Genomic DNA, 14,340 nt, shown 5'->3' on the forward strand with positions numbered 1-14,340 from the left:
TAGAATCACAGATCACTGAGTTCTCTATTCTTCTGTCACTTATTTAAGCATTTCCTTCCACTCACCTATCAGCTTAACCTGCCCTTAAGCACCTTCACATCAGTCTATTAAGCTATTTTTTAATTGGTGTATGTGTATGTGTGTGAGGAGAGAGAAGAAAAAGAAGGAATGAGTATTTTTGATAAAATTCCACAGCAGGAAAAAAGATGTCATATTATTCTAGTTAAAAGAATTGCAGTTTGGGCTTCATACCTGGCAGATTAGGAGGCAGTTAATGTTCAGACTTCATTTTATCATTACTGGAGTAATACATTTTAAGATAGAAGGATTCTTAAATGTATTATTTCTAAAACTGGCCTGTTTAACACCATCCCTGTACTATTCCCAGATGCTGAGCCATTCTTTAGACCCAAGCAGTTTATGCTCACACTTGTTTGTTGTTGCGCTGGCAGAACAAATAATTATTCATTAGAATGATAGCCTTCAATGTTTAATAGTACTCCTAGTATATAATGAGAACATTTTGCTAACATATTTTACATTATTTATGAAGTAGCTAATGTGAAAATTGGGGTTCCCAGTGGTAAAGAATCTGCCTGCCAATGTAGGGAGACATGGGCTCAATCCCTGGTTCGGGAAGATCCCCTGGAGAAGGAAATGACAACCCACTCTAGCGTTCTTCCCTGGGAAATCCTATGAATAGAAGAGCCTGGCAGGCTAGTCTGTGGGGTTGCAAAAGAGTCAAACATGATTTAGCAACTAAAGAACAACAAACAATATGGAGAATTAAGTTGGGATTTATTGATTGTTTTTTTCATTAGAGTTCATTCTACCAATATTGGTTCTGAATGTTAATAATTTGGGTGCTTTTAGAAACTTTTTCAGTGAACAATCTTATCCTGGAAAAAAAATCCCAGCTTTGATGTAAATTATAAAAATGTATACTTGTGAACCGTATCTTGGGATACACACAGATGAGAGAGTTCTGCTGATAACAAACATGCCTAATTGGAGATAGGAAGAACATCAATCATGCTCTAGCTGTAGTTTCTCTTCCTTTGAGCAGCCCTTAATTTCTTTTTCTTATAAGTGTTTTTCTTTTCCTTGCTTTCCTGAGAAGCTAAGACTAGTCTTTGGAAGACAAAAAACTGCTTTTTTTCCCTTCCGTCTGCAGCATTACTCCTTGAAATTATCTGTCACTCTTTGCATCATGGAGACTTGCTGAGGGCCTGGTTTCCTAATTTGACCATTTTAGGTAGAGTTGTGTAGCCTCCTAAGTTCTATCCATGGTAGGAAACTACAGTTGCGTTTCACAGCTTTGATTGCTACTGTACTAGATGACTGAGAAGAGTCTGAGGAAAAATACTGAACTCCTTGGGCAGAAGTCTGAAATGAGAAACAATCTGCATTTTCCTTGCCGAGAAAAACAATGGGTGAAGCTCCCAGATGTAGATAGGAAATCAGAAGTAGCTGGGATTCTAAATCCACTTGGATCTGGTTGCAATGCTTCAGGTCTTTCTAGGAAGGGAAGTGGAGGAGAGCATTATGGGACTTCTTCAAACCATGTTACTAGTTTTTGCCTCAGTCACTGCTGGAGGTAGGCAATTAAATAGAACTTCCTTTTCAAGTCTAGGCCTAGCTCTTAAAAAAAAAAACAATTATGACTAGAAGACAGTTCTCTACCCTATGGGCCTGCATGAGCTTCAAAAGACTTTTTTTTTTTTTAAAGACAGGTCTAAAAGCTCTTTGGTTACTAAATATTTAAAAAGGACTACTATTGATAGGCTCCTCTGGTGGCTCAGATGGTAAAGAATCTGCTTGCAGTACGGGAGACCCAGCTTCAATCCCTGGGTTGGTAAGAGCCCATAGAGAAGGAAATGGTAACCCACTCCAGTATTCTTGTCTGGAGAATTCCATGGACAGAGGAGCCTGATGGGCTACAGCCCATGGGGTCACTAAGTGTCAGACACAACTGAGTGACTAACACAGTTTTACAATATAGGTATATGCATTTGTTTGTATTTGCCTAAACAGAATGTGTAAAGCTAGTCTTAAGAGAAAACTCATTGTAATTCTCAATGCTCAGCCATGTACCAGATGTTAGCTGGTTATCTATAAAATAAATTATTTGTGTGAAATAGTACTTGCTCTTGAGTACAGGAAATATCTACACCTGCCAAGTAGTGTATAGAAGTACTTTACCTGTTACTCCATTTAATCTTCATTGGGTCGCGAAGAGTCGGACACGACTGAGCGACTGATCTGATCTGATCTGATAGACTATGAAGTTCATAGTATGAAGTCTGTTTTGCAGATGAGGGAATTGAAATGGAGGATGAAAGTACTGTTTTGTTTTACACTTTATGCTCTTCAAATGCTGTATCAGTGGTAACGGTGGAATTTTGACTTCATTCATTTGGGGCACTTTGGCATGCAGATTGTTTTAAGTAATGCAACTGATTGTAAACCACTTCAGTCTCTTGACACTGCCCACCACTGGGGGAAAAAGTGCTATTGAAGATGCTGCCACCTTCTGTCCTTCTCTGGGGCCATTAGCTATAATTGCTTAGGTCAAAAAAGTTGTATGCTTAGCAGGAAATGGAAAGAAGACAAAAGTCTAAGCAGAGCTTTGTATGTAACCATTTCCAGGACAAATCAATTTATATCTCCAGGCTCAGCTCACTGTACCATGCACCTGGTATACAGGGCTTTCTGAGTTAATCAGGAGGGTGGGGCAGGTTAGTAGCTGTATTGCAATCCATCCCTTAGAATTGCATTTGTAGCATTTCCAAGTATAACACATTCAGACCTTATTGGAGATTCTAAATTGTATGAATTACAGGATAATGCTAACTACAATTATATTGTCTACTTATTTTCCTTTCCACTGCTTTAAAGCAGTTCCTAAGCCTCATGCCCTTGACCCATCCCTGGAGTCCATAAAGCCAGGCTCATTGAGCACACGTTGAACAGTGGCAGCTGGCAGATGCTTTGGCCGGTATCCATGATGAGGAATGCTAGGGAATGAAAAAGGCAAGGCTTTGCTGCAAGTTGCATGTGTGTCGTGCCATGTTTATGGTCTCTGCCCCACTTCATCATGTAATAACCATCATTGCAATAACAATGTGTTTCACAGCAAACACCACATGACCAGTTGTATGTCAGTAGAATCTTGTAAAGGAGAAAAGGCGAGATATAAGCATCTGAATGCAGAGTTAAGGAATAGCAAGAAGAGATAAGAAAGCCTTCTTCAGCGATCAATGCAAAGAAATAGAGGAAAACAACAGAATGGGAAAGACTAGAGATCTCTTTAAGAAAATGAGAGCTACCAAGGGAACATTTCATGCAAAGATGGGCTCGATAAAGGACAGAAATGGTATGGACCTAACAGAAGCAGAAGAGGTGGCAAGAATACACAGAACAACTGTACAAAAAAGAGCTTCACGACCCAGATAATCACGATGGTGTGATCACTCACCTAGAGCCAGACATTCTGGAATGTGAAATCAAGTGGACCTTAGAAAGCATCACTACGAACAAAGCTAGTGGAGGTGATGAAATTCCAGTTGAGCTCTTTCAAATCCTGAAAGATGATGCTGTGAAAGTGCTGCACTCAATATGCCAGCAAATTTAGAAAACTCAGCACTGGCCACAGGACAGGAAAAGGTCAGTTTTCATTCCAATCACAAAGAAAGGCAATGCCAAAGAATGCTCAAACTACCACACAATTACACTCATCTCACACGCTAGTAAAGTAATGCTCAAAATTCTCCAAGCCAGGCTTCAGCAATACATGAACCGTAAACTTCCTGATGTTCAAGCTGGTTTTAGAAAAGGCAGAGGAACCAGAGATCAAATTGCCAACATCCACTGGATCATCGAAAAAACAAGAGAGTTCCAGAAAAACATCTTATTTCTGCTTTATTGATATGCCACAGCCTTTGACTGTGTGGATCACAATAAACTGTGGAAAATTCTGAAAGAGATGGGAATACCAGACCACCTGACCTGCCTCTTGAGAAACCTATATGCAGATCAGTGCCGGGAGCCGGAGAGAGACGCTCCACTCGTGGCAAAGGTCATGAGGAAGGAGGCTCGGCATACGCAAAGGCGGGATAGAGCCTCAGGAGTCCCCCTGGATATTCTCGAGCATCTACCCCAAAAAAACCAGAGTCTGCCTACTTTATTGCTTTGTGCTCTCACCTCTGACTTTACTGGGGGCTGTCCCCCACCACCATCTCGCTCTCTCTGATAAAGAGTTAACTTACAGCTCCAGTTAATAAGTTCCTGGGCATTAGGAGTGTTTAAATCTAAACCCCTCAGATAGCTCTCTAACTTGCCTGACAAGTTTACCTGGACTCCTACAGCTATGCATATGATTGTTTACAGTCTCTCAGTCTCGTATTCAAATAGCTTAGAGCCTCTCAGTTAGAAACTGTCAGGATAAAACTAGTAAAGGATTTCATTGATGAGCCAATGCTTGCTGCCAAGTTTCCACATCCCCTGTATTGTATCCTTGAATGTGTATTAATTAATATAGTTGGTATGTAGAAAAAATAAGTAGTGGCCTTGGTGTTAGCAACTTTAGACCCTTAAGGTAATAAATTCCTTTGTTGTAAACCCACTGCACCTCTGCCCTATAGGAATGCAACTTTATCTAACACCTCCGGAGGATGGCGCCAAACCTTAAAATAATTACTCTTAGAAAAAATAAGTCTTACGGTTGACAAACCTTTGTCAAGAGTCATAAAATGTTAATAGGCCTTCTGGCCAGAAGATGATGTAAATCACCTAAACCATTTGTATACGATAAATTTGCAGGAAAGAAACCCTGGTTTCGATGAGGATCAAAGACTGCTGACTTTGTATGATTTCACATCCCCTATTATCCTCTATGTGCAACTTAGGGTATTAAAGCCCCTGTTGAAAATAAAGCTGTGGGCCTTGCTCACCAAAGCTTGGTCTCCCCATGTCATTCTTTCTTTTCATATTCCAGCTGAAGTTTCCATCTGGAACGTGGAGGTCCTCTGCGACCATTTATTTGCCTGGGCTTCTAAGACCCACTGGAGAAGGTGTCTAAGGTGGGGCACCTTCCGCTGTTCGAGAGGGCGCCTGCGGCCTCCGTGGTCAGAGCTAACCTGGTGTCACAGGTTATATTGATTTTCCGCATAAACCAAGCTACTCAGCCTCTTTTATCCACTGAATTTTCCTACTGAGCTATCCTCATGCTATTACTCTTTGTATCTCTAATTAATATTTAAATAAATCGCCGATGCTGTCTCTCCTTCGAATACCCTGGATCAGCTGGGGCTGGACCCCGGCAGATCAGGAGGCAACAGTTAGAACTGGACATGGACCAACAGACTGGTTCCAAATAGGAAAAGGAGTATGTCAAGGCTGTATATTGTCACCCTGCTTATTTAACTTACATGCAGAGTACATCATGAGAAACGCTGGACTGGAAGAAGCACAAGCTGGAATCAAGATTGCCGGGAGAAACATCAATAACCTCAGATATGCAAATGACACCACTCTTATGGCAGAAAGTGAAGAGGAGCTAAAGAGCCTCTTGATGAAAGTGAAAGAGGAGAGTGAAAAAATTGGCTTCAAGTTCAACATTCAGAAAACGAAGATCATGGCATCTGGTCCCAGCACTTCATAGGAAATAGATGGGGAAACAGTGGAAACAGTGTCAGACTTTATTTTGGGGGGCTCTAAAATCACTGCAGATGGTGATTGCAACCATGAAATTAAAAGATGCTTCTTGGAAGGAAAGTTATGACCAACCTAGACAGCATATAAAAAGCAAGGACATTACTTTGCCAACAAAGGTGCATCTAGTCAAGGCTATGGTTTTTCCAGTAGTCATGTATGGATGTGAGAGTTGGACTGTGAAGAAAGCTGAGTGCTGAAGAATTGATGCTTTTGAACTGTGGTGTTGGAGAAGACTCTTGAGAGTCCCATGGACTGCAAGGAGATCCAACCAGTCCATTCTAAAGGAGATCAGTCCTGGGATTTCTTTGGAGGGAATGATGCTAAAGCTGCAACTCCAGTACTTTGGCCACCTCATGCGAAGGGTTGACTCATTGGAAAAGACTCTGATGCCGGGAGGGATTGGGGGCAGGAGGAAAAGGGGATGACAGAGGATGAGATGGCTGGATGGCATCACCGACTCGATGGACGTGGGTTTGGGAGTTGGTGATGCACAGGGAGGCCTGACATGCTGCAGTTCATGGGGTCAAAAAGAGTCAGACATGACTGAGCGACTGAACTGAACTGAACTGAGAATCTTGTTACATACAAATATTGCCCGAAAATATTTCCCAATCTGAGGATCTGAAGATAAAACTTAATCCCTCTATGGTGGTTAGCATAACTGATGCCATCTTGGGCCCTTTCTGTTTCTCCCTCCACTGACCCTACCCAGTACTATACTGTAAAGTGAACCACTTCTCTGTCATTAAGGGCTTTGTATCAGATAGTTAATAGGTATTGTTTAATAATGATCAGGACCAGGTGGCCTCTATTCTCTGTTAGTCCCCAAGCAATGATGAAAACCTTCGCTGATAAATTCCTGGTGCCCAGGAGATTAGTTTCCCATTCATGAATCTTGACTTAGGAATGCTTGTCCTGTTTCCAAGTACCTACCTCATATCCTAGGTTAACTATACAATTATCCCAATGGTCTCCCGATGATGCAGAGTACAGCTGTGAATGTTTCTGGATTATCCACCTGATCCCTTTCCACCCTGTAAGTTACCCTACAGGTAAAGTAAAATGACCCATTAATTACATAGAGCTGCCTGCCTGGCATTTTGTTCTCAAGATGCCTTCTGTTTGGTGGACACTGCGTTCCTTCCATCCTCCAATAATTGGCAAGCCAGGCAGTAAACTGGAAACAACGCAGGAATGAATAAAGGGGCCGTGCTAGGGGAAAGCCCATTATTCACAGGGAAAATCCCAGGCTGGCAAGCTACTTCCACAGAGGGTGACCTGGCTAGGTTTATGGAACGCCAGGCATTGCATGAGTACAGGGACACGCGGACAAGGCTCCAAAGGGCAAATAGCTAGATATATTAACGGAAATGGTGGGAAATCAAAAGTGGGGAAAAAAAAATGAGCAAACACTTGGTTGTTACATGGCTTTGTTATGGGTTCTAAGTACTAGCACAGAAAAGGAATTACAGCTCAGCAGCAAACTGGATAAGACTAAAGGCACTGCCTTTAGGGAGGGATGTCTGGACAGCATGTTCTGCCCCCCGGGCCATTACATCAAAATAACCACAGGAAGAACGTATTGAAATGGTTGCATTTTACATGGTTGAAGTGCAGAGCTGTAGGCTCCCCCATTCAAAGGTGAGGACTTTTATTTTGCAGAAGAATTGAGACCCCAGAGGTGGGGTCTTAACTAAATGGCCTGTGTTTTAGGACATAACTAAAACATAGGCCACTAGGAATCGGAAATAATTGAGGTGAGATCCTTAAGAGCTGAAAGCAACTAAGTGGGAATATTCCTCTGCTGAATTAGTAGCATTAGCCATCAGGTTTAAAACCAAATTGTAGGGGAAATTTTCCAGCTTTAGTGTTGCATTTATAGGATGCTTGAGGAGGTGGTATTAAATGGATCAGAAATGTCTCCAGTGGTCTGGGTTACAGTGCATCCTGCCCTCTGGCAACATTTGCATGCATTTGGGGTGGGCAAAAACTGACAGCACATTGCCAACCTGATTGAATGGATATGTGCAGGTAGTATATACCTGGCTTGGCCAAATGAGGGAGAGATGCTATTCCTCCCTTTCTGGGCATTTATGGAAGAGCTACAAGAAATAATGAGTTCCTCTTCTGAAACTCCTGTTAGATGTATGTTGGACCCTTTCAATCTATTCACCTGTAAATTGATCCTCCAGGTCTCTTCACAGCCTTTTTATATATTTTTCAACCCTTTGCCCCTTGCTGCTGCTTTCTAATTTCTGTACTAGTGTCTAGCCTAGAGTTTACCCAATATGGTGAGGTCCTTTTGTTCTGTTTTTTAATTTGATTACTACTTTTTAAAAACTTCAAGACTACTTAAAAATAATTTCCAGTACTTCTAAGTGGTTATTTTTCATATTCACCTGCTTTATTTCTTCTTGTTTCATCTTTTGTTGTTCTTTTAAAATGAAAGTTAACCTTCAGTTTGTCTCTTTGGGCATTCTAAATATCTATTATAAAGTTTTTGTCATCCTATAACATAAAATTATTTATCCAGGATGAATTCATGTTCTTGTTATTGATTTTATTGTTTGTTTTTCTTTTCTAAATTAGATTTCTTTTCATTTGAAATGCCTTTGGCTTTAGCGTAGAAGTTGTGTTTATTTATGTCTTTTTCTTCCTTTCCTCTTTTTCCTTTTTTCAATCTTTCTATCCTTACCTCGGTTTAGTGGTTTTGCAGTTGCTGTAGTCTAGATGCCCAGCCCAAATCCATGTCTCATAATGATATTCAGGGATCTCCTATATCATCAAGCCATTCATAGGCACAGGCACTGTCCTCCTGACTCCTCAATCCACTGTCCCCTGGTCCCTGACCTGCTGCAGCCTGCTGCTTCCTCCTAGGCCATGTCTCCTAGAAATGGCTGTACCACAGTTTTGTTTTTTCCATCTTTTGAAATCCTTTGTTTTAACCAGTAAATAATTTCCCATCTCATTTAGAATATTTTTGGTCTATGTACAATAGAAAGGTTGTCTTGTGTTTGAGAACAAAACAAAAGCCCTAGACAGAAGTCCAGTCCTGCAGTCTAGTGTGACCTCTGCAACTGACAAGCTATATGACTTGAAGAGGGTCACTTAGGTTCTTCACATTACACCTTTTTATTCTCACCTGGGAAATGAAGAGAGTTCCAGAGAGAGTATGTTCATGATAGAACAAACAAGAAAACACTTACATCATAAAGTCTAGAGGATTTTTACCCTCTTTGAATTCTGTTCTTTGTTTTCAAATACAAAGTGTCCTGGTTAGTGGAATTTCAATTTCCCCAAGTTAAAATATAAGCATGTTAATATAAGTCAATTTATTTTTTATAGATCATGGGGATAAATGAATAGGAATCTTAAGGAGCAGCTCAAAAAAAACCAAGCTCTATGATGATTTAGTGGAGTTTGTCCTGAGCTTTCCATGGATTCTGCAGCTCCATTTGGGGACCAACATAGTATAGCTGATGACTGGGACTAGTCTGGAAAGGAAGTGTCTGGTGGAGCATCTTTTTGTTGTTTCTAGAACCTGGTCTCACTTAGGCTCATGACACTTGAGTGGATTATTATTGGTCTCAGCTACTCTTGTATGAAAACCTTCCTGCTTGGGATGTCAAGCAAATCATTTCCTAAAGCAAACAAGTACAGACTATCTACCTGAATCTCTTCTGGTCTGGTGCAAGCCCAATCAAGATCAAAACTTAATTTTCTATTTGGGGCCAAAGGACAGTCCAGTGACAGAAATGTGAGGTTTGTAATAACTTGGAACTGAGAGGGAAGGCCTGAGTCTTTGTGTCTTGAGTTAAAATCTAAAGAGGCTTTGGGAGAACAGAACCCACTGGGGTCAGCAGGACCACTGCTTTTGACCTTGATACTGACAAAAGTGAAACTAGGAAAAGCAATCAAAAACATATCTCCTCTCTTGATATCCTCTGTTATTTGCCAGCTCTGGAACCTCAAACCTGTCTTCTGGTCCCTCTCTTCCCCTCTTTCACACCCTGTCCTCAGGAAGCTGCAAGATAGAGGGCAAAATCATTAACATGAAGGGAAGGAGTCAAGTTCTGAGGAAAAGGGCAAGTTTGAGGTGCACAGGGTCTAGGGCTTGAATGCTCTTTTTGGTTATCATTGACTTCTAAACTGGGATGCATGGGTTTCAGCATCTGGAATAAGTGCCCAGCACATAATAGGAGCTTACAAATGAAGAGAATAGAACAAGTTAAAGTTCTGAGCCAGCTGTGGTGATTGTTCTTGACTCTGTCTTCTGAGGGTTTCCCTGGTGGTTCAGATAGTAAGGAATCTGCCTGCAATGCAGGAGACCCAGGTTCAGTCCCTCGGTCTGGAAGATCCCCTGGAGAAGGAAATGGCAACCCACTCCAGTATCCTTGCCTGGGAAATCCAAAAGATAGAGGAGCCTGGCGGGCTGTAGTCCATAGGATCACAAAAAGTCAGACACGACTGAGCGAATAACATTCTCTTCTGACTTTTTCTCTCTCTTCAATGAGTATTTATCTAGGCCAGGAATCCTGGGGCTCACACTCACCTGCTGAGAAAGCCTGGACCGGGTGAGCACCAGGTGAGGGATGCGTGGTCTCTTGAATGTGTTGCTTCTCTGCTGACTTACTCGTTCTTCCCACATCCACCTTTCCATGCTGTTAGAGTAGTCAGATCCAGAGAATCCTGGGTATGGGCTTAGGGAGGAAAGGGTTGCAAGGAGCTCCTTTGCTTTTAGGACCTAGGCCTGCCTCTAGCCACGTGAAACAGATCTTCCCCAAAGGCCAGCTCAGCTTACTCTCGTCTGTATAGGGATTTAGGCCAAAGTCTTTTAACATGTATTTTCCTGACCTGTTTTTTGTGCGTCTGTTTTTGTTTCCTTCAAGAAACTAAGGTGGAAAGGAGGCCAAGGGGAAAGAACAGAAAGAATAGAGGCATTTAAAATCCTGAGTCCCTGCCATCTCTTCCTTTTTGTAATCTCTGCTCCTTTCAAATATGATTTACATTATTCATGGAAATCAATCCAGAGGAAGTTGTGGTCAGAAGCTGAAACGTTGTCTACCTGCGTGCCAGTGGACTGTTCCACTGATTTCCATCATTCTGACAGGCAGGAAAGCACGGATTGTGTGCTTACCTTGCTGGGCCTTGAGCTGAATCATCCACCTGTCTCACTGATCCTCACTGTAATCTATGAGGTAGATAACTGTTATCATTTTCTCTTTTATAGTTGGAAGAAACGAGGCTCAGAGCAAACTTGTCCAAGGTCAGGAAGCCTTAGATCTGGGAGACAAATTCCAGCAGTCTGACTCCACAGTCAGTGTTCTTACCTGTTACCTGCATCTCTCTCCTTCCCCCACGTGTACGGAGGAAGAGCCAGCAGTGTGCTTACCTCCGTCGACCTAGGAGGAGTTCGCTTCGGCTCCCAAGATGCTGCTTAGACTGCGTGGTTGATGTTTGGGATTCCACCATTAGACAGAATTCCTTGTGACATAAAGCTGTGTCCAGTACATGAAGTCACACCCTAGGTTGCATCAGTCACTTCCTCAGCATAAAAGAATAAATTCAAGGTTTTCCCAATGGGCTTCTGCCAAAGAAGAGTTGTCATTTGGATCTGGTCATTATTTGTCTTAACAGAAATTATCTAAATTTGAATTTGTCTATCATTCCTAAAACACTTATTGACTAGTATAAGTAGATGCCTTTTATAGTATTTACATATCATTTTGGAAAGGGCATCAACCCATCATTATTCTTGTCTGGAATATTTCAGAAAAAAAGCTACAGAACCTGGGCATATTAGGCCAACTCAAAGCCAGAGGGAATGGATGTATTTCTGTTCTCAATGAAGTAGCTCTTTGTTGGCACTAAATATGTGTTTCAGTTTGAGATGATGAGCAGGTCAGCCAAGGGACAAGAGTACTGTATTTCTTTTCAATAATGTAATTGGGAGCCTTTGGAAATCACTGAGTCTGTCCACAAAGGAGGAATGACATCAAGAAGCCCCATATTCACCACAATTATAATTCATTTTTAAAAGACCTTTTTAAAAAGTATCTGGAATATATTCAAGGGAATATATTAAGAAATAACATCCTTATATGCCAAGCACATGTATCTTTAGCATGTAAAATGACTTCATTTTTCACATAAAATTGGCTTTTTTAAATGACGAATTTGAACCTTGTCAAGCTAGGAATGAGACTAATCTTTGCTTTACTCCTCCCTCCTGCTTTTTCAGATATTTATGAATGTTAACTAAAGCTGATTCATTCTTAGATGTTCCATTCAAGATAACTGTGCAACAAAACAGCTTAAAACTATGTCAAAGGTGACAGCAAAATAGGATCATTAAAAAAAAGCGTAATTGATAAGGTTCTTCTCGAGTTAAATAGTAAAGTAACAGATACAGTTTTCTTGTCTATATCTAGATAGGTTGGAGAAGGAAATGGCAACCCACTCCAGTATTCTTGCCTGGGAATCCTATCAACAGGGGAGCCTGGTGGGCTGCTGTCCTTGGGGTCACACAGAGTTGGACACGACTGAAGCAACTTACCATGCATGCATGCATTGGAGAAAATGGCAACCCACTCCAGTATTCTTGCCTGGAGAATCCCAGGGACAGAGGAGCCTGGTGGGCTGCTGTCTATGGGGTCACACAGAGTCGGACAAGACTGAAGTGACTTAGTAGCAGCAGCAGCAGCAGATAGGTTAGTTTCTTTTATAATTATTATTACTATACTAATGCTATATTTATTTTTGTTGTTGAAAAAAATACCCTTAGAAAACTAAGATATTAAAGTCTTGAAAAATGGTTTATGGACATGTCTAATTACTATCAATACATTTCATAAGATATTTAAAATGTAGAAATTTAGTAGACTGTATTATGAACATATATTTAGCTGTTGGACTATAACAATTCAAATAGAATCATTTACAACTTATGGAGTGAATAAATGTGCCTCTATAAAGATTCACATTATTCAGTTAAGTTACTTTTTTTTTTAATTATTAAATTGTTTATTCTCCTGCAAGGCTGTTGCTTCACTGTATAAAAATAGCACCAGCAAACACAGTGTATTGCAAAATTACGATAGTAATATTCTTCACTGGACACTATACAACTAACAAACTTTTCTCCACTGGCAGTTATTTCTAGTGGAAAGATAATTTTGACCCAAATCCAAGGATAGCTGTAAGCAAGTTACAAGTCATATAAGGTTTAAGATAACCATGTTATCCTTGAATTACATAATTTTTGTAATTAGTTTTACCAGAGATAATTTCAGGAATTCTGAATATTATAACTGGAGCCTAGCCTAAAAATCACAGGATGCTGTGGAAAAAGATGCAGTGTTTATCTGAAGTCATTAGAAAGTTAAGGGGTATTTTCTTCAGGAAACATTGTTACAAGTGGTTTCTTTTGCTAAAAGTTGCTTTCTAAATATCTGTCCACCACTAATTTAAGACAACTATGCTAGATTAAGTTGTTTCAAAGTAGTTTATTTAGGGGTTCCAGTTTCACTCCTCAATAGATTTTACGTATTTCTCATATGCTTCTTCACTCATTAGTTCATCTAGTTCTGAAGGGTTACTGAATGTCATCTTGATCAGCCAACCATCTTCGTAACAAGACTTGTTGACAAGTCCTGGATTTTCTGCTAGAGCTTTATTAATTTCAGTTACTTCTCCTGATAGAGGAGAATAGAGTTCACTAGCAGCTTTCACACTTTCCAAAGCACCAAACTCCTCTTGTTTGTTCAACTTTGTCCCAACTTCAGGCAGACTACAGTAAACAACATCTCCCAAAGCTTCCTGTGCAAAATTGCTGATTCCCACTGTTCCGACACCATTTTCTGTTGTTACCCATTCGTGTTTTTCTGTGAATTTCCGCACCGACAGCAGATCAGGGCCGGTGCGCAGCTCCCCGACGGCATCCGCTCGCAGTCCCCAGGGCCGCGGCGAGCAGGGCGCGCTGGGTGCCGAGATGGCGCGCAGGCTGCCCACCGCGGCCCGCACGCTCCGCACCGCGCGCAGCGCCATGTTCGCACCTTAAGTTAGTTTCTAATCTCCATTTTCTGATGTCATTTTTCAAAAACAGGAGATCCATTGTCTAACAAGTCAGTAATCTCATATGTGTTTTAGGCAGAATTTATATAAATTGGATGCCCAGGATTTGGGCTTCAGCCTTTGGGCATTTACTGAAGCTCTGCTTCCATGCTGGGCACTGGAAAAACGACATGGTGCCCACCTCAGGAAACTCATGGCCTTCTGAGGGAGACAGAGCCTTAAGAAGATCATTGCAGTGTACTGCACAAGTGCCGAGAATATCCATAGAATGATCAGCTCTGATGACCCAAGAAGCTTCCTCAGTGAGGCAACCTCTGAGCTGAGTCATGAAGCCTGAGTAGCACTCACATGGTGAGAAGGGGCCGATGGTGCCAAGTCTCAGCACAGTGAAGAGCTGTGTTTTGGGAATTGCAAAAGCATGCCCCTTAACCTCACATTATAAAACTCGAGTTTGATTCAGCCCTGGACAAAACGGTTGTGACAATTACTGATTTTCTTGAGAAGTATGAAAACAGGGCCTTCATGTTTGAACACACTTAGCTTCACATCCTG

General features: G+C 41.3%; 2 protein-coding genes across 2 annotated transcripts in view; one reads left to right on the plus strand and one right to left on the minus strand.

Annotated features, from left to right (window-relative positions):
* MINPP1 (multiple inositol-polyphosphate phosphatase 1) overlaps positions 1 to 12,052 on the plus strand; it is a 53,412-nt gene extending 41,360 nt beyond the window's left edge. Inside the window, exon 5 of the mRNA XM_055559863.1 lies at positions 10,946 to 12,052. Coding sequence (XP_055415838.1) covers positions 10,946 to 11,024 — 79 coding nt within the window. The 3' untranslated portion in view covers positions 11,025 to 12,052. The remainder of the gene's footprint in view (positions 1 to 10,945) is intronic.
* Positions 12,053 to 13,204: 1,152 nt separating this feature from the next.
* On the minus strand, positions 13,205 to 13,764 carry LOC129636466 (glycine cleavage system H protein, mitochondrial-like). Its single transcript, XM_055559865.1, has one exon. The coding sequence runs from the start codon at positions 13,759 to 13,761 to the stop codon at positions 13,240 to 13,242; it is 522 nt and encodes a 173-aa protein (XP_055415840.1). The 5' UTR covers positions 13,762 to 13,764; the 3' UTR covers positions 13,205 to 13,239.
* Between the last annotated feature and the right edge of the window lie 576 nt (positions 13,765 to 14,340).

The sequence above is a fragment of the Bubalus kerabau genome, chromosome 22, assembly GCF_029407905.1.
Source record: "Bubalus kerabau isolate K-KA32 ecotype Philippines breed swamp buffalo chromosome 22, PCC_UOA_SB_1v2, whole genome shotgun sequence".
Classification (NCBI taxonomy): Eukaryota; Metazoa; Chordata; class Mammalia; order Artiodactyla; family Bovidae; genus Bubalus; species Bubalus kerabau.

Bases quoted from the DNA above. Each gene is read 5' to 3' on its own strand.
- LOC129636466 (XM_055559865.1), bottom strand. From the start codon at position 13,761: ATGGCGCTGCGCGCGGTGCGGAGCGTGCGGGCCGCGGTGGGCAGCCTG.